Below are 25,832 nucleotides of genomic sequence, written 5' to 3'. Positions count from 1 at the left end.
CCATGCGTATGTGGAGACACTGAACATACCATCTGCAGCTGAGTGACACTACAAGGAGGACATAGATACCTAAGGTGGGCGATATGACTAGTTTATTACAAGCTCAAGGTAAGAAATGTATTTCAATTCAAACTAAAAAAATAAATATATTGTGATTTTTAAAAAAGTCTTAACAAAAGGGGTAGATCAATACAATGTACGAGTCTCTACTTTAAAAAAAGGAGACATATGTACTACTATTTGTAATACCTTAAACAGTAAAAAAGAAAAGAAAAAAAAAAGTCTCTACATTGCAGTTGGGAGGATGCCAGAGCAAGAGACTGAATTCCCAGGGCAATAAAATAAAAAGAGGCACAATAAAAAGTAAGCTATCCGAGTAATACTACAGGTGATGACTGGTCAATTAAAAGTTCACCCCATTTATTTTAATCAATGAATTGTTTAAAATCTTTTAGAGATATATGCTGAAATATTTAAATGATACATGTGAGACTTGAAAATAATTGAGGGGGGAGTAGGGGACAAACACACATACAAAATAAGACAAGCCACTGAGTATTACCAGTGATGTTTTAATAGAGGTTAATGATACTGGTTCTACTATGTGTATGTCTTTTATTGGCTCCCCTTAAAGGCTTTTCAGAAGGGAAACCTGCATTAACCAACTAGCAACTTTTAGGTCTGCAAGGCAGAAATGTGTATTTCTTATACAGAGTCTCTTAATATTGGATTCTTGTGAATTTGATTACTAAGAATCATTTCCCCTTGAGCCTAATAAATTTTGGGTGTTAGGAGTGACCCAACTTCTAAAGCTCCATATCTAATTAATCCTGGACACTTTAACAGGGCCAGGCCTCCCTCCAAATCCCACATAACTTCAATATCGACCTAAGTGTTTGTAGAGATAAAGATTCACTTCCTGTACATTATTAAAATGTTAGCTATTAATTTCAAGTGAGGCAGAAAGGAGTAATAAACCTGGCATTTTAATACCTTAATACTTAATAGAATATAGTAAACTATCACTTTAAATTCTTCCTCCCTATAGACAATCATGTCAAACTCCACAAAGCAATGCTTGGAGGTGGCCGATTTTGCGTTAGATTGTTTTTCCATCCCATCTTAATTATGTGAATCATCTTTGACAAATTCAGAGATAACCCATTTGCTGCATCTTCAGAATCAACGTAGGTAAGCCAGGAGTGCACTGTCCTCAAAGCATTATCTCATAGAGCCTCTGAATTGTCAGCTTCGTGATTTTCCAAAACTGGGTGGAGAGTATTTTAGTAAATTCTGTTAACAATTCATTATGCCTATTGAAAAAATCCACTGACTTAACACTGAGGCACAGACCTACTACTCCATGTACTAGCTCTCCAACATGGAGCCAGATGACCTTGGGTAAGTCATTTAAACCACTTACTCAATTTACCTATAAACTGATGGCAATATTTGAAAACTATAAATCGCAAAATATTATGAAATGTAACTGGAGATAATTTTATACAGTCGTTGACAGAGTGGGTTATCAATAGGAACTTGCTACCAAATTTTCCATACGTGGCCAAAGGGGAAAGAAATCATCAGCTTATCCATCAGTTTTTTAAAAAATCCTTGTTAAACGTATTACACACCCATAGAAATTATTACATTTGTATTCTAACAAGATCGGGTAAAAGAAATCTTGATACACGATTTAAAACAAAGACCAAAAATAAGTTAAAAGTTCTTGAATGCTCTTCTACATCATTTTATCACAGCTAGAGGATGATAGATCATCAGAAGGATATGTTGAATTTCCTACCACTAAAGATCTCTCTCAGGGATGTAAAAATATATTCTAGTGCACTATACATCTTTGCTATTTAAAAGCAAAATTGAAATTTATTTCAAATTTATTCATAACTACCCCAAATTGAAGCACCATTATTAAAAACATTTAAACTGTGGAAATTTTATAAAAATTAGTCTCTTAAACAGAACCACATAAAACTGTGCACTAATACCTCTAGTAACAGTGTACCTCTTATATTTAAAACAAGGGACTAGTTCAGAGTCAATGCCTTTATTAGAAAAAGATGAATACTAAAACTTTCAATGACAGAGACAATCAAATCTGTAACAGAAAGTCAGAGATACTTTATTTTCACTCTAAATCCAAGGCTAGAAATAGCAGAGGTGTAAAAATGGAATCCCACTTAGTCTGATTCACACGAATACTAACGTTTAATCCTGTTTTCAAAGTCCAAGAGTGAAAATTTGCAATTAAACACTGAGCAAGCCACATGTTTAGGTAATATTTCTTAAAAAGTCTTAAAGAAAAAAATATGATACATGACCTAAGTTTTCAGTGGCATATATATTAACACATGTTCTGAAATCTGGTAGGTCACATGAGTCCTGAATTAATTTTTAATAATAATAAAAAAAAACAACTAACTGAGCTTTATACTTTTTCTATGCCACTATAGTTTTCTTTCACCTCATTTTAATGTCGGTCTTCACTTTATGCCGTTTTCAGCTTTCTTCCAAAAATCTTCGAACAGTAGTCCTATAATGCAAAATTTGGGGAAAAATGATAATTAGACAACATGTAAAAAGGCAAACTTTTATGACTAAGTGTTGGCCCAGTCACTAACTGCTAATAATATATGTATATGGAATGTTTTTGTATTCTTTTTCATTATCAAGGCATTAGTGTGGTCTTAAAGCCATGTGCCTGTGTATACTTGCCTATGTGGGAATGGCTCACACAGACATCACATTATACTGCTGTTCTAGAAAAGGAATGCCACCGATAAATCAACTAATTGGTACTTCCTTTCAGTAGGAATGTTCTATCCCACACCACTAGCCCAAAGAATGAATAGTTTATAGGTTTTAAGAACTCTGATAAAACCTGACTTTTAATAGTTCTTTAAAAACCAAAATTCATTCTGTATGGTTCATCAGTTCTTTATATTTCACAGATTGAAAATGTCTATCCTTGCTATTCACTGCTGCTTTAAATGTATCAGCCAGTGACTATTCCTATATACCTATAGTTGACTGCAAAATTCTCCTACACAGTAGGAAATATTAAACACATACCTCTTAAAGACTTGAGAATTGCATTGAATGTAACAAGGCGAATAATATGAAGTGTTTATTGTATTTAAAATTCTTTAAAGATATCTAATTCTGGGCACCACTGCATCCCTACATACAGTTGAAAAAAAATTCCATTCTGTTAACATTTGATTTATAAGTTTCACGCAATACACAAAAAACCCCTCTGTGCTTCTTGTAAAGAACAAAAAAGATACACAACAGTTAAGCGTAAAGATCACAGGCAATAGCATTCAAACATGGATGTGGGTAGAGAAAGGAGTACCTGGCATGAGTACCTGCTTAGTTTGACTGAATCCTTGATTTTTAATTTGGCTTTTCATGGGCCGCTCACAACACCAACGCTGTGTGAGGTATGGTAGTCAGCTGCAATAATTCATAAACCCTACACTTCCATCAATCCAATGCTACTGGCTCTCGAGTTACAGAACAAACTGCATTAGAATGCAAGGCAATAAAGCAAAAAACTAGAAACATCCTTGACAAAGAAATAACTAGCAGTTTAATTAAAACAAAGTAGTCCAACATGTGCCTCAGAAATATTTAAGTTTTTAAAGCAATGTCTCTGCCAATGTACCAACACAAGATGGACTTAATACCAAAAAGAAAAAAAAAAAAACAATTCAACCTTTTTATTTAAAAAAATAAAATGACAGCAAAATCCCTAAAAAAAGGATAATTACTTTTCAATGGCGACTATATTACAAATGTGGGCAATAATTTCCAAAGAGGCACACTAATGGGGGCACGAGTCTGCTACAAAATAGCTGAGACAAAACAATGTACCTCAAAATGTTTTGCAGGACTACACTGTCTTTTCCTTCAGAAGATGTATGTCTTCTTACTCGGCTTAGTTCCATCTTCATCTGTGCATACTTACGCTGCACTGTCAAACAGTAACAAAAAGCCCTAATCAAAGTGAGAAACAATACACTTACCTCTGTCTGATCTGAGGTCTTATCAGATCAGTTTTAATTGGACTGAGTGTCACCTTCAGATTTAATGTCTTCACTGGTCCCATTGACCTCATTCTTAGTATCACTTTCCTTTGATTCAGTGTTTGCGTCTTCACTCTGTTTTTCTCGACTACTGGACTTCACACTACTTTTTTTATCATCAGATCCCCTCTTTTCTGCCATAAAAGAAGACATTGATCATGGATTTTTAAGTAAAATACATGACACTTTGAAAAGTGAAACAATCAAGAGATAAAAGACAATCACTTCCCACAGACTGCAAGTACACAGATTGGTCAATCTATCAAAGAGATAAAATCAGTTAATTTATGGAGGAATGGGGAATCAGAGGAATCAAAAGGTAAAATAGTGGGCAAATTATCAAACTAGTGATAAGCTAAAGTACAGGTAACTCCAAATCACTGCAGAAACTAAAATTTAAGTACGTTTTATTTAGGGTAAAAACCACCAAAAAGCAATGGGAAAGATATGGAAGACAGTACACAGAAGCTGTGTTCACACGAAGTAAATTAAGTTAAATGGGTGAAAAAACTTGTATATTTAGTAGGCACGTTTCTCCAACTATTTTTAAGTACAAAAGATCGCTTATATATCTATACTAGAGGCCCAGTGCACAAAATGCATGCACTGGTAGGATCCCTAGTGGCTACGGGCCAAGACCTCCCTCCCTTCCCCTGGCTAGCCCCGCCCCCTGGTTGGACTCCCGGACAACTACCAGTTGAGGGGACAATTTGCATACTACGCTTTTATTATATAAAGGATATCTGAATGCCCAAGGACAAGCACAATGAAAGAAAGTGGATCTTAAATCTCAATCCAAGTACTGAGCTTTTTTATGCTTTGCTAAGTAATATTTAGGCCAACTCAAGAGTTGTTTTTCCAAAAGGAGACATTAAGTTCAACTCAGCTGCAAATAAAGAAAGAAAAAGTAAATCTCGATGTTTTTCTTGTACTGTTTTCTTTGGAATGGTGAGGCCTCAGACTAAAGGTAAAAAGTGGTACACAGAGTAAGTACAGTCTAGCCTTTTCAGTTCCAAGTATTACCTAACAAAAGTTTTCTACAGGAAATGTTAAAGCATCCTACAAACTTTCTGGAAAAAAACATTCTTAAAAAAAAACAAACATTCTTTCTCCTTACAACTAAGTTAAGAATAGCTGGTCTAGCAGACTAGTTCATAAGACAGATGGCTTTAAGATAAGCAGAACCCTTCACAGAATCTGGACAAAGGTGTTAAGACGTAACATTAGTAACTGGGAGAGGAATGGTAATGAAAACAAAATATGGTATAAGGGGCACCATCCAATGAATGTAAGAACTGAAGATCTTATGTGAAGGAGCATGGTCAGTCCACAACACTTGCAAATGCACAAAGCAATGTCCTCGTAGCTGACTGCAGGACTTGCTTCATGTCAGTCTGTCCACTTAGGAGAACTGTGCCAGTACAGTGTGCTCTAACTGACCTTGTGGGAAAGTCCTCCCTTTGTGCCTTATGGGCTTCTCCGGTGCACAGGTAGCTTCAATGAGGAAGAGTCGTCTTGTTGCCCCGTAGAGGACTAGTAGTCAGTCCAATAATCTTATCTTCTGCCCTATGTAAATATGGTAGATCTTAATAGTCCTAAGGACATCCACAAAGTGTGGTGGATTTTAAGGCTATGGATTAAAAAGAAACTCTCTTGACAAAGAGAGCACTCTAAATTGGTTGGTGGTAAGAAAAATGGGTTTGTGTGAGAAATCACTTTCCATTTGCAGAGTTAAAGTGCTTCCATTACAGCACCTGGAGTAGTGAACTCCCTCTTACTCATTAGCATTATCAATTGTTGGCTACTGCTCATATCTGGCCTCAAAGTTCAGACCTTCAGTCATTTATAAACCTGGGAGTGCCTGAGTGGCAATTTCAAAAGCCAATAAAATCATATCATCACTTCTAAAAGAGGCCCCAAAGTTTAAGATAAATCTATCACAGTATACTCAGCCTTTCAAGATGGATCTGATGCAGTTTTCTCTGAATCAAGCCTTCTATCCTTCCTCAATATCTCACCAGGAAAATCCCTGTTTGTCCATATTCTAAACACAACACATCTTAGTTTACTTAAAAGTTATATTACATTCCTTGATATCATTACAATTAAGATTATAGCTAAGCAATTCAGGACATCTTTTTGCTCTATCCAGAAATTACATAAGCACATCTGTTTTAGGCCAGTGGCTTTTATTGCTCAACTTTGATCCCAGATAGCTATGAAAGCTAGCTAACTTTTGTCCCTGAGAACCAATCCGACTATTTTAAGTAACACGAATAATGTTACACCAAAGAGCTTTAGTTCTCAAAGATAAATGATTAATTTGATCTCTGACATCAATATCTGCCTCTTAAAAGAGTTGACCCCTCACCCCAAAACCGGCCCTAACCGGTTTGGGTCAGTGGATAGAGCATCGGTTCTCGGACTCAAGGGTCCCAGGTTCAATTCCAGTCAAGGGCAAGTACCTTGGTTGCGTGCACATACCCAGTAGGGAGTGTGCAGGAAGCAGCTGATCGATGTTTCTCTCTCATCGATGTTTCTAGCTCTCTATCCCTCTCCCTTCCTCTCTGTAAAAAATCAATAAAATATATTTTTAAAAAACGTTGGGTGAAATTTTCTCAAAACTAACAGTTATTCCTTTGTAGCCCTCTGAATCACAGAAGTATTTTCTGAACTTAAATGGCAAATACTAAAGCTCATGGAGTTTTAAAAAGCTGTTCCTGTTTCCTACTTTTTAACATTTGCTCCATGTTGTAGAAAAAGCCAATATATGTAAATATATTTTAAAAGATAGTGAACTGATTTAAGGCAAAATATAAGCAAAAGGCCAAAAAAAAGTTTACTATTTGCGCTGCTAGTTCTCTAATTCACTCTAGCAAAAACCCGAGTCTGACCCCCTCCAACCCAAAAAAAAACAGAACAAGCTAGTTCCAGAAAAGAAAATGATAAACGAGTACCACATGAAAGTCCAGTACAATAAACTCAAACAGCAGCACACATATTATGTGGTGATCAAACATGGACACAAGCAGAACAGTACGGAACAAGCAGAGCCAAGAAAATTAGAAATAGGCCCTCTCATTCCTAAATGTCATGCAAAGCAGAACAGTTAATATAAAATAAAACATGCTCAAAGAATCTGAAGAAAATGCAGAAAGAAGACCTCTATGATTAAAAGAATTATCTTTCAATAAAGGCTAAGTGAAAGGATGAAAATATCCTTGTGAAAACATGCCAAAGACAAAATGAGACAGTCCATTAATAGTGCACAATAAACCAAATACTAAAATGCCACAGAAAATAAAGTTGAGGGGAAACTGCATGATGTTTCAATAGAAAACATGGTTAAAACACATGGTAAGATATTCAACTTCTGTGAACTTAGAAGTTAATGACTGCCCTAGCTGGTTTGGCGCAGTGGATAGAGAGCATCGGCCTGCGGACTGAAGGGTCCCAGGTTTGACTCCAGTCAAGGGCATGTGCCCAGGTTCCAGGCTCGACCCCCCAGTAGGGGGAGTGCAGGAAGCAGATGATCAATGATTCTCATCACTGATGTTTATATCTCTCCCTCTCTGAAATCAATAAAAATATATTTTAAAAAAAGTTAATTACTGAGGTACATGAATGTTACACAAGAGGACCAACGCAACAGTGTACATTTACTCTGCAAGACATATTATGGAACACGACAGCAGATTTTTTAAAAAATGCTGTCAATAACCAAGTTAATAGATTCTACAGCTTAAAAACCCTGAAAGGTGCCCTAACCGGTTTGGCTCAGTGGATAGAGCGTCGGCCTGCAGACTGAAGGGTCCCAGGTTCGGTTCCGGTCAAGGGCATGTACCTTGGTTGCGGGCACATCCCCAGTAGGGGGTGTGCAGGAGGCAGCTGATCAATGTTTCTCTCTCATCGATGTTTCTAACTCCCTCTCCCTTCTTCTCTGTAAAAAAATCAATAAAATATATTTAAAAAAATAAAAAATAATAAAAAATAATAAAAAAAAAACCCCTGAAAGGTAATGCAATATTTACAATAATCTAGATGATAAGACTTCAGGTTATAAATTGAATAATGTAGTTTTAATGTGTCCTAAGAAAACACAAGGTCAACTGTCATTCTCACGAATTAGAGCAGGAGAGGGGACAATAATGCCTGTCTCCCACTGAATGGTGATCACTAATAAGTAAAAAGGAGGATAGCTTGAAAATGGAACCCTGCCATTTCAAAGAAGATTGAGGCGGCAAGAGTGTAAAAATAGTACTTAATGAGTAAAATTCTCACATAAACTAACCTTTCTCCTTGGATTTTCTATCTTGTTCTCTGTCCCGACTTTTGCTCCTGTGCTTGTATGACTTTCGATCCCGGCTTTTTGATCTTCTTCGATCCCGACTACGAGATCTATGCTTTCTTTCTGATCTATCATGGCTTCTGCTTCTTCGGCGATCTCTACTTCTTAATAATTTAAAATTAAAGGAAAGCAGTTTCAGCTGATATCACAAGGAGAAAAATTATATACCACTGAATAAATAACGAGATTAAACTAAATTTCCCCTTAAAAGGTAAATGAATATAATTTACTAAACCCATTTACACTAGAAATAGTATTGAAAATCTAACTTCAATTTTTCAAATAGTGCTAAGATAGTTATCATGCTCTTTGACCCCTCTTCTTTAATCACAACTCTAATTTAAAAATTTAATTTATTTTTGTGTTTTTAAAGAATTAGTTACATGTTTTAGTTCTTAATTATGCTTGATGTTGTTCAAAGCAAAAGTAGATCATCTTACCTAAAAAAACTTATGATTTAAATGTTTTCTTTGAGCCGGGAGAAACCAAGATGGCGGCATAGGTAAACACCTAAACTGCTGCCTCGCACAACAATTTCAAAACTACAACTAAAAGACAAAACGGACATCATCCAGAACCACAGGAAGGCTGGCTGAGTGGAAATTCTACAACTAGAAGGAAAGAGAAAAGCACACTGAGACTCAGAGGAACTGCAGGAGGCAAGAGTTACTGAGACGCGCGCGGAGAGGACTGGCAACTGAGTGCGCGGCTGGCTTTCTCAAGCCGGAGGGAGACAAAAACTCCTGACTGTGCTGAACTCCAGTTCCGGGCGAGACTCTGGGGACCCAGACTCATACGGGGTGAAACTGGACTGTCAGGAAAGAGAAAAGCACACTGAGACTCAGAGGAACTGTGGAAGGCAGAGGTACTGAGGCGCGCACACAGAGAGGGCGGGCAACTGAGTACGCGGCTGGCTTTCTCAAGTGGGAGGGAGACAAAAGCTCCTGATTGCACTGAACTCCAGTTCCGGGCGAGACTCTGGCGACCCAGACTCATTCGGGGAGAAACTGGACTGTCTGGCAGCAGGCAGAACTCGAGGGCGGCTTTCTCTCAGAGGTGCTTGCAGCGATTACCACGGGACACTGAGACACAGGGGGCCTATTAGGGCAGGGCTGACGGGAAACCAATGCTGTCTGCTCCGCCCTGAGACTCCGCCCCATCCAAGCTGAGCACAGACTTTTGCGAGTCTTCTCCCATCAGGGTGTTTCCAGCACAGAAGTTCTCCCAGCATAGACACAGCTGATCCTCACAGCCAACTGGCCTGGAGGTCAATTCCTCCCAGTGATACCAACAACAATCAAGGCTTAACTACAAGACTGTGCACACAGCCCACAAAGGGGTGCACCAAGAGTGTCCACCACAGGTAAATGGGGAGGCTGAGCCACTGGGCCCTATAGGACACCTAGCGCACAAAGCCACTCTATCAATTCAGGGAAGCAACCAAAATGCGGAGACAAAGAAACAGATCACAAATGAAAGAAATGGAGGAAAGCAAACGACTGGATAGAGTTCAAAACCAGGGTTATAAGGCTTTTCAAGAATTTCCTAGAAAAGGCCGATAAATTTAGCGAGGCCCTCGAGGATATGAAAAAGGACCAACTAGAAATTAAGCATACACTGACTGAAATAAAAAATATTATACAGAGACCTAACAGCAGACTAGAGGACCACAAAAATCAAGTCAAAGATCTGAAATACAAAGAAGCAAAAAACACTCAACCGGAAAAGCAAAAAGAAAAAAGAATCCAAAAAGTTGAAGATAGTGTAAGGAGCCTCTGGGACCACTTCAAGCGTACCAACATCAGAATTATGGGGGTACCAGAAGAGAGCGAGCAAGATACTGAAAACCTATTTGAAGAAATAACAGAAAACTTCCCCCACCTGGTGAAAGAAATAGACTTACAAGTCCAGGAAGCTCAGAGAACTTCAAACAAAAGGAATCCAAAGAGGACCACACCAAGACACATCATAATTAAAATGCCAAGAGCAAAAGACAAAGAATATTAAAAGCAGCAAGAGAAAAACAGTTACCTACCAGGGAGCAACCATACAACTGTCAGCGGATCTCTCAACAGAAACTATGCAGGCCAGACGGGAGTGGCAAGAAATATTCAAAGTGATGAATAGCAAGAACCTACAACCAAGATTACTCTACCCAGCAAAGCTATCATTCAGAATTGAAGGGCAGATAAGAAAAAGCTAAAGGAGTTCATCACCACCAAACCAGTATTATATGAAATGCTAAAAGGTATTCTTTAAGAAGAGGAAGAAGGTAAAGATAAAAATTATGAACAACAAATACATATCTACCAACAAGTGAATCTAAAAATCAAGTGAACTGCCAAAACCGGTTTGGCTCAGTGGATAGAGCGTCAGCCTGCGGACTGAAAGGTCCCGGGTTCAATTCCGGTCAAGGGCATGTAACTTGGTTGCGGGCACATCCCCAGTAGGAGGTGTGCAAGAGGCAGCTGATCCATGTTTCTCTCTCATCGATGTTTCTGACTATCTATCCCTCTTCCTTCCTCTCTGTAAAAAATCAATAAAATATATTTAAAAATAAATAAATAAAAATCAAGTGAATAAAAAAATCTGATGAACAGAATAAACTGGTGAATGTAATAGAATCAGGGGCATAGAAAGGGAGTGGACTGACAATTCTCGGGGGGAAAGGGGTGTGGAGGGTGCGGGAAGAGACTGGACAAAAATCATACACCTATGGATGAGAACAGTGGGGGGAGGTAAGGGAAGAGGGTGGGGTGGGAAGCGGGTGGAGGGGAGCTATGGGGGAAAAAAGAGGAACAATTGTAATAATCTGAATAATAAAGATTAAATTTAAATAAATAAACAAACAAATAAATAAATGTTTACTTAGGACCATTGAGAAGAGAAGCATTTAAAAGACCACCTAGTAAACTCACTTCCTAAGTAAGATTGCATCAAACCTCCCCAGACTGATGAGAATTGCCAAGAATTTGTCTTAAAGATGGATTAGTTCACTGATTCAACTTTCATAATCCATCCTCGTGCTTAATGATACTGAAAACCAGCCCAAGTACCAAGGAATAACACTAGTAATTACTACTGTTTTTACTAGTACACGCACTGTGCACCAGGCACTGTCTCACGTGTTCTACAAACCTGCTTCGCCTTCTTTCTCTACTTCTCGATCTTTTGTGGTCCCGAGACCTGCTGCATCTTCGGTCAGAAGTTCGGCTTGAGTGGCGACTTCGCGAACGACTTCTCTTTCTTCTCTCCCTGTCGCGAGCCCTTTCTTTCTCTCTCTCTTCCTCTTCTCTTCGTCTTTTCCTTTCTCTTTCTTCCCTTTCTCTCTCGCGCTCTTTTTCTCTTTCTTCTCGTTCTTGCTTCTCTTTTTTTAAACGCTCATCACGATCAGGTTCCTCAGTTCTTTTTCTTAATTTTTCCTAAGGAAATAGATATTTTTAGAGCTATAACCTTTAAAGACACTGTCAAACAATGGTTACCTAACATGGAGCATTTATAGACCAACTTAGAAAATTTTATGTCCTAACGGGAAATTCTAACACCACATACATACACAAGATATCATTATGTGACTAAATCCTCAGGAAAATTCTTTTCCCCAAATTCATGGAGTGCAGAAAGTAGTTTTCTAATCTAACTGATTAAGTAAAATTTTATAGGGATTATCACTGCCTCAAAGGACACACTAATAAAATATCACCAAGAGGTTTATATCTATGTAATCAATCTTTAGCCATAATAAAATATAGTGTTAGCTATTGCTAAAATATATGTTTAAAAGAAACTTACTTTTAATTCTTCTACAGTAGTTTTAATTTTGGCATAGCCCATGTGCTGTTTTCCCATTAAATGGTCATCTACCCGGGACTGGGCATCTCCTACTATCAAAAAAGCTCCACACACTTCACAAACTTCCATTTGTTTTTCTTGGGCAGCAAAACTTTCAATTGTCTAAAATGATAAATCAGTTATAAGAATGTCTGAGAAGAGAAAACAAACCCCAAAAGAATACTTAACATTTAGAACAGACTTTTACTTTTGTGAACTGCCATTTCCCATTTCCCCCAGCCATAATACTGAGTAGCAACTGGTATACTTTTAGAGAGGGGAAGGGTGGCAATAGTAACCACTCTTCATCTCATCCAGGAAATGCTGAGTCCTCACTGTAACCATTGAATTACCTGCACCATCTTTGAAAAAGTTAATCTTTTTAAAAAAGCTACCTATTTTATACTCTATAAGTTCATTTTTGCTTAGGTTCAATAGGCTAAAGGTGTCACCTCCATACTAAAAATGTTTTTCAAAATCATTAAGGTACTAACTGAACGTAATCTGAACATATCCTAGTCAGTAGTTGGGAACCAATTATATTCTACCATCAATATCCATGAATACATATTCTCTAATTAAGACAGTTTATTAAAAGCTGAAGATACTTTCAGAGTATACCAATATTCAAGATTAATATGTACTGAGTAACTTATTTTAACAACAAAAACACACAAATAAGATAGTTCCAGTTTGCCTAATCTTCACTAACACTTGGAATGGTCAGTCTTTTTTATTTTAGCTATTCTGATAGGTGTACAACAATAAACCCAAGAGTACACATGATGATATAAGACACCAGTTGGCAAGCCAGCAGCTAGAGGCCTACTTTTGTAAATAAAATTTTATTGGATAAAAAGCCTCATCCATTTCTTTATGTATTGTCTAAAGCTGCTTTCATAAAGGCACAGCTAAGTAGCTGCCTCAGGACAGCATGGCTTGCAAATCTAAAATATTCACTATGCAGCCCTTTTTTAAAAAAATATATTTTATTGATTTTAGAGAGGGAGAGAGATAGAAACATCAATGATGAGAGAGAATCATTGATTGGCTGCCTCCTGCATGCCCTCTACTGGGGATCGAGCCCACAACCCAGGCATGTGCCCTTGGCCAGAATTGAACCTGGGACCCTTCAGTCCGCAGGCTGTCGCTCTTTCCATTGAGCCAAACCAGCTAGGGCTATGCAGCCCTTTGTGATAGAAGTTTGCTGATTCTTGATGGAGGACACTAGAAAATTGTTTACAGAGGGTCTCAAAAATAGGTTCTAGCCCTGACCGGTTTGGCTCAGTGGATAGAGCATTTGCCTGTGGACTGAAGGGTCCCAGGTTCGATTCCGGCCAAGGGCATGTACCTGGGTTGCAGGCACATCTCCAGTGGGAAGTGTGCAGGAGGCAGCTGATCGATGTTTCTCTCTCATCGATGTTTCTAACTATCTATCCTCTCCCTTTCCTCTCTGTAAGAAACCAATAAAATATATATATATATATATATATATATATATATATATATATATATATATATATATATATAAAATAGGTTCTAGCTAGTAATTCACAGCAAGCAGCCTGGGTAAATCAAAATGAGGATGCTACTCACCGATGTTGTGGACCTAAGCAATTCTCTCTCTTCTTTTAACTGTTCAACTAATTTCATCATTCCCTGGGCTTCTTCTACTTTTCCTTCAGATCCTAATTCTTCAATCTAGGAGGGATTAAAACAAACAAACACATTCAAGCTCCTTTCTAACGAAATCATCCAAATATCTCCCCTCCCCCCGTGCTTCATTAGCATGGTTGTTTGGGTCTTTGTTTTTGTTCACTGAAGCCTCCATGTTTAATTCACCCTTTTGATTTTTTATAGCATTAAGAAAGTATACTTGACATGTAATAAGCTACTTATTTTAAAGTGCACAATGTAAGTTTTGACACACATGAAACCAATACCTTCATCTAGATAATGAAAACATCCATCACCCGAATAGATTTCCTTATGCTTCTGTAGTATCTCCTCCCCAAGCAACCACTGATTTGCTTTCTTTCACTATAGATTATTTGCATTTTGTAAAATTTTATGTAAGTGGAACTATGCACTCTGGCGGGGGGGGGGAGGAGGCTGTGGCCTGACTTCTTTCACTCAGCCTAATTACCTTAAAATTCATCATACTGTTACATGTAATCTATCTATATAAAATCCTAATATGCAAACTGAATGGCAGAAAGACCAGTCGCTATGACATGCACTGACCACCAGGGGGTAGAGGCTCAACACAGGAGCTGCCCCAGCCCACAGACCCCAACCGGTGGTGGTGGCAGCAGGAGGTGGGACTGGCGAGCAGGCAGCGCCAGGCCAGCCAAGGTGCGAGCAGAGGCCCCGATGACCCCGCCATTGGTCGCACAGATCGGCCCTGATCGCCGGCCAGGCCTAGGGACCCTACCCATGCACAAATTTTCATGCACTGGGCCTCTAGTTCCTTTATATTATTACCAAGTAGTATTCCATTGCATGGATACATCATAATTTATTTATCCATTCACCTGTTGATAGACATTTTAGTTGTGGGTTTTTGTTTTTTTTTTTTGCCTACTATGAATAAAGTTGCTATACACATTGTATACATTGGTATACAACTCTTTGTGTAAACATGTTTATATTTCTCTTGGGTAAATATCTAGTAGTGAAATGGCTCATGGTATCTCCTTTACCTTAAGAAATACATAAAACTCTTCTACAAAGTGGTTGTATCATTTAATATTCCACCAGCAGTGTACAATAGTTCCAGTTTGCCCACATCTTCACTAACACTTGGTATGGTCAGTCTTTAATTTTAGCTATTCTGATAGGTGTACAAGTATCTTGTTGTGGTTTTAATTTGTATTTTCCTAAGGATATTGAGCATCTTTACACATATTTATTTGCCATCCCCCTATCTTCTTTGGTTAAATGTTTATTCCAAGTATTTCCTGACACTAATCACACAGTTCTTACCTGTTGCAGGAGTACATCAATTTTATCTGTTAGAACCTGAATTTTTTCTTCGTTTTTGCCTGTTGGGCCAGCTGCCTATTGAAGACAATAAAATGTATCATCAAACATTAAAGAACAAAAATATATATTCAAATTCTCACATATTATTTGTATTTAATAATTAAAATGTTGAATCACAAGCATAGTAACTCAGTTATCTTCAATTTGTTAGTCAATTACCTAGTCAGTTACTGATATTTAAGAGAAAAATCTTATGATTAGCAAAATCAGTACTACATCTATAATAATAAAAGGGTAATATGCTAATTAGACCAGATGTCCTTCCTGACCAAGCCGGGCCAAAGGGAAGCCAGTCTGGGTCCTGGGTGCCTGTGGGTGGCCAGAGGAGGGAAGCCTAACTCCCAGGTGCCGGCAGCCAGAGGAAGGAAGGCCTACTCTTGCACGAATTTTTGTGCATCGGGCCTCTAGTTTACTAATAAAGATTGAAAAAAATGCCTTTTAAATAAGTTTTATGTCATTCTAAAACAGTGGTTCTCAACCTTTCTAATGCTGCAACCCTTTATTTTATTTTATTTTTTTAAAGTACCTTACAGATACACTTTTTTTTTTTTTAATATATTTTATTGATTTTTTACAGAGAGGAAGAGAGAGGGATAGAAAGCTAGAAACATCGATGAGAGAGAGACATCGATCAGCTGCCTTCTGCACGCCCCCTACTGGGGATGTGCCCGCAACCCAGGTACATGCCCTTGACCGGAATCGAACCCGGGACCCCTCAGTCCGCAGGCCGACGCTCTATCCACTGAGCCAAACCGGTTTCGGCTGCAACCCTTTAATATAGTTCCTCATGTTGTGGTGACCCCCAACATGAGGAACTGTATTAAAGGGTCACGGCATTAGAAAGGTTGAGAACCACTGCTCTAAAAGAACACAAAGTAATGAATGAACTTGAACACAAGTTTCAATACTAGAAAGTTCTCCAGAGAACAAGGACACTTTACAAAGACTGTAAATTAATTTATACTCACCCCAGAGGACTGCTGGTTTTGAGATAATGCCAAACGAGCATGGCCTCGTCTAATTCTACGTTCTACTTCTGCAAGTAAGCTTTGTAAGTATCGAAGAAAATCTCTCTCATAGCCGACTTTCATGAAACGAGAACTCTTTTCATATCTGATAAAAACAAAAATAAACATTAAATTTTTTCCAGATCTCTATCATTACAACTCACTTATTCTACCTTAACAAGTCCCATAGTTGCATTTAGTCTAAAAGGTAAACTAGGTATTTAAGAACAGATTTTCTAGTTGGCCCTCCCTCCTGGTAAAGGGAAGGTAGTATTTAACATTATGTTTGGTTAAGAGCATAGGTTTTACAATCAGGCAAATCTAGGTGCTTCAATACCAGCTCTTCTACTATATTTGATCTATGACCTGGTCAAGTCTCATTTATAAAAGCAGGGTGTCAATAAGCAGCTGTGACGTATCATTATTGGAAGCTATGACTTTCCACCACCCCCAACTAATGACTAGGACGGACCTCTATCAGGCATTCATTTTACACTATTTCCAATTATTTCTTCAATCCTTTTCCTCTTTAAACCAATAATGACTGGGAGGAAGGGAGATGGGGGATGGACCCCCCCCTAAAAAAAAAGGTAACTTACTGTTTTCGTAGATTTTCATCATGTATTTTTTCACATGGACCTGAAGGAAAAAAAAAAAAAGAAATATGAATGTACATAAAGCATTGGTGACATTACCAACTTTTCCTTTGCTAAAATAAAAAGAAGTTCCTTCTTCAAAAAAAGGGGAAAAGATTCACTTTATCATTTTAGTCTGTAGGTACCTAAATCGAGCCTAATGAATCATGAAGCAACATGCCCAAATAAGCACATAAACACTGTTTTCCTTGTCTTAGAGATCAGTATAATGGAGAGCAACTATATGTTAAGAAAAGAGAGAGTGGGAGGAAAGAGAAAATTGTTCCTTACTGCCACCCAAGAAAAAAACTCTGATGAGGGTGGACTACTGGTCAGAACCACCACCGACATCTTGTTAATTTTGAATATTTGTACATGTAGTCTAACAGTACAAGACTAGCACCCTAGTCTCATCCCTTCCCACCTCTAAAAGGCTACCAATTTTAACTGTTAGTCGTTTCTTCTGGATATTTATAAAGTATTGTTTCTTCTGGATATTTATAAAGTATCCATATAGTCATAAATTCTATGCTTATTTTAGTTGATGTTGAGCATCAAAATTTTAGATTAAATAACTATTCAGTTTTTATATTTTGACTATGTAAGTACTATAAACTGCTGAGCCAAAAGATGCATTATGACGACATTGAATACACTTCATACTTTGTTGGAATTCTTCATTTGTTTAGTTTTCTATTTACTTCCAAATTCTTCTCAAACACTAACTCAGCAATAGAAACTATCTCAACAATAACTTCCCTCAAGACTCAAAACACATCAGAAAATGAGCTTCAGTTTCTTCCACGAATTTTCTGTTCTCTTCAATATGGGATGCTTATTTTCTAAGCTCACTAACAGAGTTGTCATCTTAAGAAATTCCTTTTCTGTTCTGTATTGAATACGGTGTACTGGATCTCGTTTTTCTCCTTGGTTTATGCCCTTGTGTTGGTGGAGTTTTCAGGGAAAAGGTTCATGGGAGATACATTTGTTGAGACCTTGCATGTCTGAAAAAAGACAATCTCTTTTCACCCTCACACTTTCACCTTTGGCCATAAAGCCACCCTAGATAAAAATATTTTTCAGTCAGAATCCTCAGGGTGTTTCTCCAATGTCTTCAAGCTTCCAGTGCTGTTACTGACAATTCTGAAGCCAGTCTGATTCACAATCTTGTGTGCCCCACACCCCCAAGATGTTCTGAAATTTCACAATGGTGTGTCTTCTTGGTAGGGATCTTTTTCACTCACTGTGCTGAGTACATGAAGACCACATTCAATCTAGAGACTAACATCCTTCAGTATTGCAAAATTTAAATTTTTCTCCTCTTTTCTCTACCTAGACTCTTATTTCAGCTATTAAGATAGCTGGGCTAATATTTTAAATCTTTTCTGTCCGATTACCCAACACTCCAGCAAATTTTCTTGATTTTATTCTCAAAATTTTCCACTGATTTCATTTCAGATTTCTCCAGTTCTAATTTCAAGAGCTCTTTCTGGTTTTTCAAAAGTTTCATTTTTATATAGCATCCTATTCTTCCTGATATCTTCTAATTTCTCTGACACTAAATTTAGTTAAAACTTTTAAATTTTCTTCTGTTTTCCTTATCTCTAACTCCACTAAATTCTTTTTTACTGTTATTTTTTGGTTAATCTTTCATGTTGAAGGTTTTCTTCAATGTCTGACTGGTGTCCTTGCCTGGAAAACACTTCCAACATCTGACTGGAAGTTGGTATGCAGACAGGGTTTGTCAACTAACAGGAGCTTTACCCACTGGAAAATCAGACATCAAGACTTTCTTTTAGAAGACTCCCCAAGGATCAGTACCTGTAGATCACTTCTCTGGAACTGTTCACTTTCTCTAAAGAATCCTCTTCTCTTCTGCCTGGGGAAAAACATCTGGCTGTATTCTTCTAGGAACAGGGCAGAGGAGGGAATGGGAAAACCCCACTATTAAGAATATAGACTCAGTTAATCTCTCACAGTCTTCAATTTTACTCTTTACTGCCCTGTGCTATGGAGTCCCAATATCTAGCCTCTTCCAGCCCTAATGTGCTCCTAATGCTATAGGGCAAGCATTGTGCTTAGTGAACTTCTCTTTTATGGCTCTAAAACAATACTAGTTATGTACAATCCTTGGGATAATTTTATTTTTAATCTTATGGTCCAATTGAACTAGAGTCTCTTTAATTTCTCCAGAACATAACCCTCAGGAATGGGAGAGGAAGAATCACCATATGCACAGGTTTTAAGAGCTGGATCACCTAGACTAGTGGTCCTCAACAGAGGGGGATTACATCTGTCTCCGCCGGGACATTTGGCAGTGCCTGGAGACATTCTGGTTGTCACAATTGGGGGTTGCTATTGGCATCTAGAGGCTAGAGGCCAGGGATGCTGCTAAACATCTCACAAAACACAGGACAGTCCCCTAAAACAAGAAAATTACTCAGCTCAAAATGTCAAATGTCAAGGTGGAAAAACCCTTAACTAGACTTTTCCTTTTCGGTCCCTGACTCAACTCTGCCTTCTATGGTACCTGATGCCTCCAAATCCTGAGCCTGTCCACAGTTTTGCTGATCGAACACTCATTTCGGCTTAATATCCCCTTCTGTAGGCTAAATTTTAGGGTACAGGTTTCTCTGCTCTGTTGAGTTTGTAGCTACTTTTCCATCCACTTTGTCATCTTCCAAAAATTTGTTGACATCTCTAATGTTATCTCCGCTTCCATTTATACCATTTTTGTTTTTAAAATTTCATTTTAGTGGATAGGATTCAGGAGGGAATGTAAACAAACATGTATAATTAACTAAACTGACATTTATTAATACATTCAAAAATCTAAGCCAGGAAAGAAATTTCTTTATCAACAATCCTTTAAGAGAAAACTTTTCAGAATGGTAAAGTGCCATTTAAATCATAAATTTGATTAAGAGTTACATAGAAAATTCACTTACCAAGATCTGAACGAGTATTTGTGAACAATTCCGCAGGACAAAAACCACAGAGATAATATTTACAAACCTAGTGAAGAAAAACAAAGGTGCTTAACTTTTAAAAAATTTTCAGTTTTAAAACTATATAGGAAAAGATGCCAAATAACTGTTTTCTCATTTATGGATCTTCATCATTCAACCAAGTAAGTGTAAGAACAATTTCATTTATTAGACCATTATTAGTTAGGTGATTAGTGGCTTCTGGACTCCTGCATTTCAAGTGAGATATGTAAGACTAAGGAAGAGATACCAGCTTTTAAAATCACTAACCACTCCCCCTCAATAGCCACAACAAATATGGGAAGATATCCAGAAAAAAAGAAATATTTTTTTATTTTAAAAGAAAATCCCACCAAAACACCCTACATTGTTCTTATTGTTCTAACATTGTTAAAGACCAGAACCAAGTCATAATAAACATACCATCCAATTTCGGTTTTTGATACTCTACTCCCATTTTAAATTCATTATGTTGGCAACAGTTAACCTATTATTTTGAAACTGTCATATACATTTTTCATTTAAAAATCAGGAATACCTGGAAATTTTACTGATGGGGTAAAAAAAAAGAATACCAGTCACTCTGTAATCTTACTTCCACCACGGTTGCACCATTTGCAACCGTGGTGCCAAAAGAATTTTTAAAACATGCAATACCCAAATTTAGTCAGGGGCACTGACCTCTTTTCCCTTAGATTGTTAAATTTAAAAAATGACAACAGCCAACACAATAGCCGTGTGGTGTGAATGACAATTATACTTTTCTTTTGGTCACAGCAGCAAAAAATACATATTTTTGGTGTGCCGCAGAATGTTAGTAATTAGTCTGTGTGTGCCATGAGATGAAAAAGGTTGAAAATTGCTGGTTTAATGACTACTCTGGCTGGAAACAAATACTTCTTTTTAGCTAAAAGAGTTGAATTCATTGTGTGGGTTTGTTTTTTTAATGATAAAATACGTAAGAGAAAATGTTTACAATAAGAATTTATAACAAAAATATTCAGTTCCTGATAACATACAGTGTCAGGGTTCCACTATACCATGTTCACACTTTCTATTGCCATTCACTTGCATGCCTTTTATCACATATACACCTTTGCAGTTATGGTTCAGTCTTTTTACTGCCTACACAAACTGTTGGTAAAATTTTAATCAATTTTCCATAGCATGCCCATCTAGCCACATGCACCATCCACCTCCCCCCCCAAAAAAACACAAGGGCCTCAGCTATAACACTATTTAAGATTCCTCAGGCCTATGACTTTCTCCAGCCCCTAGCAACAATTGCCTTCTCTCCCACTCATTCGGGCTAATTCCTACTAATCCTTTAGGTCCCAGTGTTTAAGGGTCACTTTAAAACGCCCTTCCCGAACACCCCAGGCTGGGTTAGGTGCACCTCTCACTTGTGCTTTTCTCCACTGTGGCACTTACCACATTGTGTTATGGAAGTGCATTTACTCCTTCATATCTGCCACCAGACTGGTGTTCTCTCAAGCCAAGTGCTGTATCTATACTATGCTATACTACTATAGCTTAAGAACAATACACTTTTGTTGAATAAATGCAGGAATTTCCCCAACTTACAAGTAATAAATGATGAGAAAATTAAGCATAATTCATAAAATAAGGAAGCACTACATTACTAATTTAAGCTACTTTCTCCCCTTGTGAAGAAATCGAGTCTAATGATACAGTACATACCCAACTTTCCCTAAAGCAATCAATCAAATACCTTAACATTTTCAGTGTGGTGATAGTATTGTCCTTTTTTTTTTAGTGTCTGTATTTTAGAAATACATAATGATATCATTAAGGTTGGCGTGATGAATTCTCCAAAATAATGGAAGGGGCAGAGAATACAGAGGAAATAATATTGGCCATGTGTTGATAATGTCATATTGGGTATGGGTACATGGAAGCTCATACTATTCACCCTACTCCTTATATATATTTTGAGGAGAAAAAGCAAGCAGCAGTTAAGAACACATATTAACACACAGACTGCTGGCAATTCCGAGAAGCCCAACACTTACCTACCATGCATAGAGTAAGGCACGAAAATGCCTGCATTTCTGACAGAAGAACATTTTGGTGACTCTGAATTAAAATTATCTAGTAAAATAGTTAAAAGTTCACAAGTAAAAATGTGGACAGAAGTCTTAACTGTGTTTTTCTTTTCTAAGTAACTTCCAAAGTCGATGACAATGTTTGCTAACGTTTTGAAGATTTTAGAAAAGAACATTTAATTCAATTCCCCCCTTTAAAAAATGTTTTAGAGAGAGGGACAGAGAAACATTGATTTGTAGTTCCACTTAATTATGCATTCATTGGTTACTTCTTGTATGTGCCCTGACTGCGATCGAACCCCCAACCTTGGCATGTCAGGATGATGCTCTAACCAACTGAGCTACCTGGCCAGGGCTCAATTCCCTTTTTAAATAATTAAACTTCCACTGAACAGAGGGCACAATTTGATAAATGATCAAAGGAATCTCATTTTCGGTATAATTAGAATCAGAGTTAAGTCAACAGTTACATAATTTCATGTTTGGGTTGAGATCTATAATGTAACAATCTCATTTTGAACTACTAAACTCTTACCTATTCTGATAACAACAAGACTTCTAGTGCTTTCTCTGGCAAACACTGAAATCTTCTTATGTGGACACTAACTGAAAGATGCTCTCACTAGGCGGTTAAAATCATATGCTTTCCTCATTACTGCGGTTGGCTAAGATTAACAAAACTGTTTAACGCAAAATACACTCTCAAGGAATAAAATATTAACAAACGAGGCAAAAAGGTGTGTCAATGAATCCTTGGAACAATGTAAGACAGATTTCGATGATTTCACTTCAGCTGAAAACTTTCGCTCAAATCCAAAGCAATCTGCAAAGAGGTTGGAAACGCCTGTTAAGTACTATAGGCCCTTCCCAAGACTCAATTTTGATAGTGGTAACATATACATCATTACAAATAAATGAAAGGTCGATAACTTGTATCACAGATGCATCTTACACTTGAAAACGAGCTTTCCCAAGTGCTGCTCACAATTAAGAACCCAGGACTAAGAGGTGGGTTAGGAAGCAGTAGAATGCTTAAGAGGCCATTATAAAATATGCAGATTTCTTGAGCCTTCCCCCAGACACGCATAATTAGAAGGGGGGCAGGGGTGAGATGCAGAAATCCACATTTAAAACAAATTATACAGGTCCAATATAGACATCTAGGAACTACTTTTAACAATAAGGTAAAGCCCTGGCCCGTTAAGAGCAACGTCCTGATAAACCAAGCTTGCAGGTTCCATCCCTGGTCAGGGCACATACAGGAAACGGCCAATGAATGCATAAATAAACGGAACAACAAACTGATGTCGTCTCTCCCCTCACCCCTTCTCTCTCTCTCTCTCAAATCAATAAATTTTTTAAAACTAAAAAACAAAACAAAATAAAAAAAAACCCACTAAAGTAAAAGCCATTTCAATCATTAACAAAATAACCTCATCCAGCCGAGATTGCTTTCCCCAACTAGTGCAAAACTTGCAAAGAAAAATTTTCAATTACAATAGGAATGGAAATGGAAAAATATTTTGAAATATCAGGTTACAGTGATGGTGAAACCCTTACATTTATATGCAAGAGTATCCATTACTCCAAGATTTTAGCACTAACAGCCAGCATAAAATAGCCAAATGACCCGGAAGTGATGCCACGAACTTCCCCAGCTTTATTATAGCCTACAGTAATTCTGACTTATTTAGAAGAGGCCATGTGCTTTGTTCTGGTCAATGCCAACCTTTTCCCTGCAGTCCTGAATCTGAAATACTAGTAATTGACTTTTTCAAATCCCTGAATCTGGAATGAAGTGCAATCTGTCATTAAAGTCATAAAATATTTTGGTGACAAGTACCGAAAGTTTAAATCAGCGAGAAGCACTAAAACTGAAAAGGAAGCAGATTTATTACAGCTGAGATGACATAAAACCTAAATTGCTATTCTGAGAGCCTCAATGCTGTTATAAACCTGTAACAAATAATGCAATGTGAGAATAAATACCATCGCAGAAACAAAGTTTCTCCACAACACTGTTCAAAAAACCAAGGAGGTACCGGCATAGGCTGCTCCAGTCCACAAGGAGGCAATCAAAAGCAATTTTCCCTTTGATTCCAAATTGCTAATTGTCTTTTTTGTACATCAACTAAATCATAATGCCCTTTTTGGGGGGAAAGCTTAGATGGCAAGATTACTGAGTTAAGTGGTAAAAGAAAAAGTTACTTCACTGTGAAAAAGAAATGCCTACAAAAAAAGAGGGTCAGGACAAACAACAAAATTACTGTCTCCAATTTAGACCAGGGGGAAAACCCCAAAATATTAAAAACCTACAAACTTTCTAAAAGCTTCACTTCTCTTGAGGTCAATGCTAAATATGTGACTCTGACCCCACACAATGAATTCTACCTTAACACTTCACACTACTTTGGAATCAGGTAGCATCCCAATCCTTTAAACACACACTTATTTTGCAAATAAGTGAAGTACTTGAAAGGACTCAGGTAGCACTAACTTGTTTTCATGCATCGCAAAAGAGATTTTACTCTGACCAAAGCCTGTGTTTAAAGAGTAAGCAACTAACTTTTTTTAAAAAAAAAATTTGTATTTGTTTAACCATTCCTTCATATTTTGATTAGCAACTGCCTTTAAATTACCAGGTTGTTTGATTATAACTGCAATCCAAGTAAAGTTAAAATCCTACATCTGTTCTTCAGGTAAGACTTAAAATAACCGTTATGCTCCATGTTCAAAACACCTGAAATACATTATGGTATTTGCAGAGACCCAATTGCACAGAATTGTGAGCAGGATCACAAAGATTTGGTTTCGCCACTTAACTTGCCAACAGATCTTGGGTGAGCCTCTCAAGTCTCATCTGTGAAACTGCGGTTATAACATTCACCCCGACTCACAGGGTTAGGAGAACCAAGTGAGTTTTCTGTGAAAGGAAAAGCCTTGACAAGCGCTTACTAGAACGTACTGCTATCAAACAACATTTGCAAACAAACATAAGTACGGGTAAACCCTACCAAGTTATGAACTCTTTTAAAGATTCATTTCCCCATATGAGCCTCCATTCAGAAATTGGACCGCTACAGAAATAATACACGGCTACTTTACCACTAATCCTGGCCAGAAATATCGGTCTAACTACGTCGCTCAGCCCAAATAACGGAAGAATTTGTCCTTTTCCCTATTCCATTATGAAATGAAGACTCTGGAGCCTCTGACATAATAACTCCTTCCCCGCGTTTCCCTGCCTCATGAAGGTTCTTTTCACTTCTGCCAAGGGTCCTCTACGCTTCCTCGATACCAAAACAAAAACAAATCATCCCTTATGCCCGGATCCGGCAGACTCCTCCCTCCTGGGCCATGCTCTCGGCTCCCGCCGGCCAAGGGGTCAGACACCCGACAGCGTCGCGGTCCTGGCCCCCGCCCTGAGTCGAGCCGCGGGACCGGCGGGACCAAGCCCGCGCCGCTCCCCTCCCCCACGGCGCCCGGGCACAGGCCCAAGGCCCGCGGGACTTACGCTCTCGTGGTCCCACCGCACGTTGCTGCGCTTCTCATCCGGGGCCAGGTTCCGGTCCCGGCCCATTAACTCATCCAACAACTGCGCGGCCGAAATCATGGTGCTTCCCTCGAGCGGCTGCTCCCACCAGCCCTGGCACCCACTGAAGAAAACGCCGGCGACACAGTCGCCAACCTCTCCGGCCGGCACGCTGGCCGAAAAAGCCTCCTCCAAAATAGAAGCCGATAAGACAAAATGGCCGCCGCGCGGGCGCTTTCCCAGCGTGCCGTGCGCGCGCGTGCGCCCTCGGGGTC

The 25,832-nt window shown here is 38.2% G+C and overlaps 1 protein-coding gene across 7 annotated transcripts; it reads right to left on the bottom strand.

Moving 5' to 3' along the window:
* Positions 1-2,049: 2,049 nt before the first annotated feature.
* On the bottom strand, positions 2,050-25,832 carry LUC7L3 (LUC7 like 3 pre-mRNA splicing factor). Of its 7 annotated transcripts, XM_080682373.1 has the most exons (13): positions 25,540-25,806; positions 19,921-19,987; positions 16,937-16,976; positions 16,299-16,443; positions 15,271-15,345; positions 13,882-13,986; positions 12,247-12,408; positions 11,593-11,876; positions 8,398-8,558; positions 4,100-4,240; positions 3,895-3,994; positions 3,387-3,452; positions 2,050-2,551 (listed from the first exon to the last, which is right to left on the bottom strand). In XM_080682373.1, exons 1-12 carry the CDS (start codon positions 25,636-25,638, stop codon positions 3,428-3,430), a joined length of 1,404 nt encoding a protein of 467 aa, XP_080538499.1. In that variant the 5' UTR covers positions 25,639-25,806; the 3' UTR covers positions 2,050-2,551; positions 3,387-3,427. The 7 variants fall into 7 exon arrangements, 6 of the variants coding, with proteins under 6 accessions (XP_080538499.1, XP_080538501.1, XP_080538502.1 ...); XR_013961315.1 differs by lacking the exons at positions 3,387-3,452; positions 3,895-3,994 and adding an exon at positions 5,547-5,672 and having other exon boundaries at positions 4,047-4,240; XM_080682375.1 differs by adding an exon at positions 18,794-18,879 and having other exon boundaries at positions 2,050-3,994; positions 25,540-25,832.

The sequence above is a fragment of the Plecotus auritus genome (genome assembly GCF_963455305.1).
Source record: "Plecotus auritus genome assembly, chromosome: 7".
NCBI lineage: Eukaryota > Metazoa > Chordata > Mammalia > Chiroptera > Vespertilionidae > Plecotus > Plecotus auritus.
Note: the sequence above shows the minus strand (reverse complement) of the source record. Positions and strands in the feature narration are given on the sequence as shown.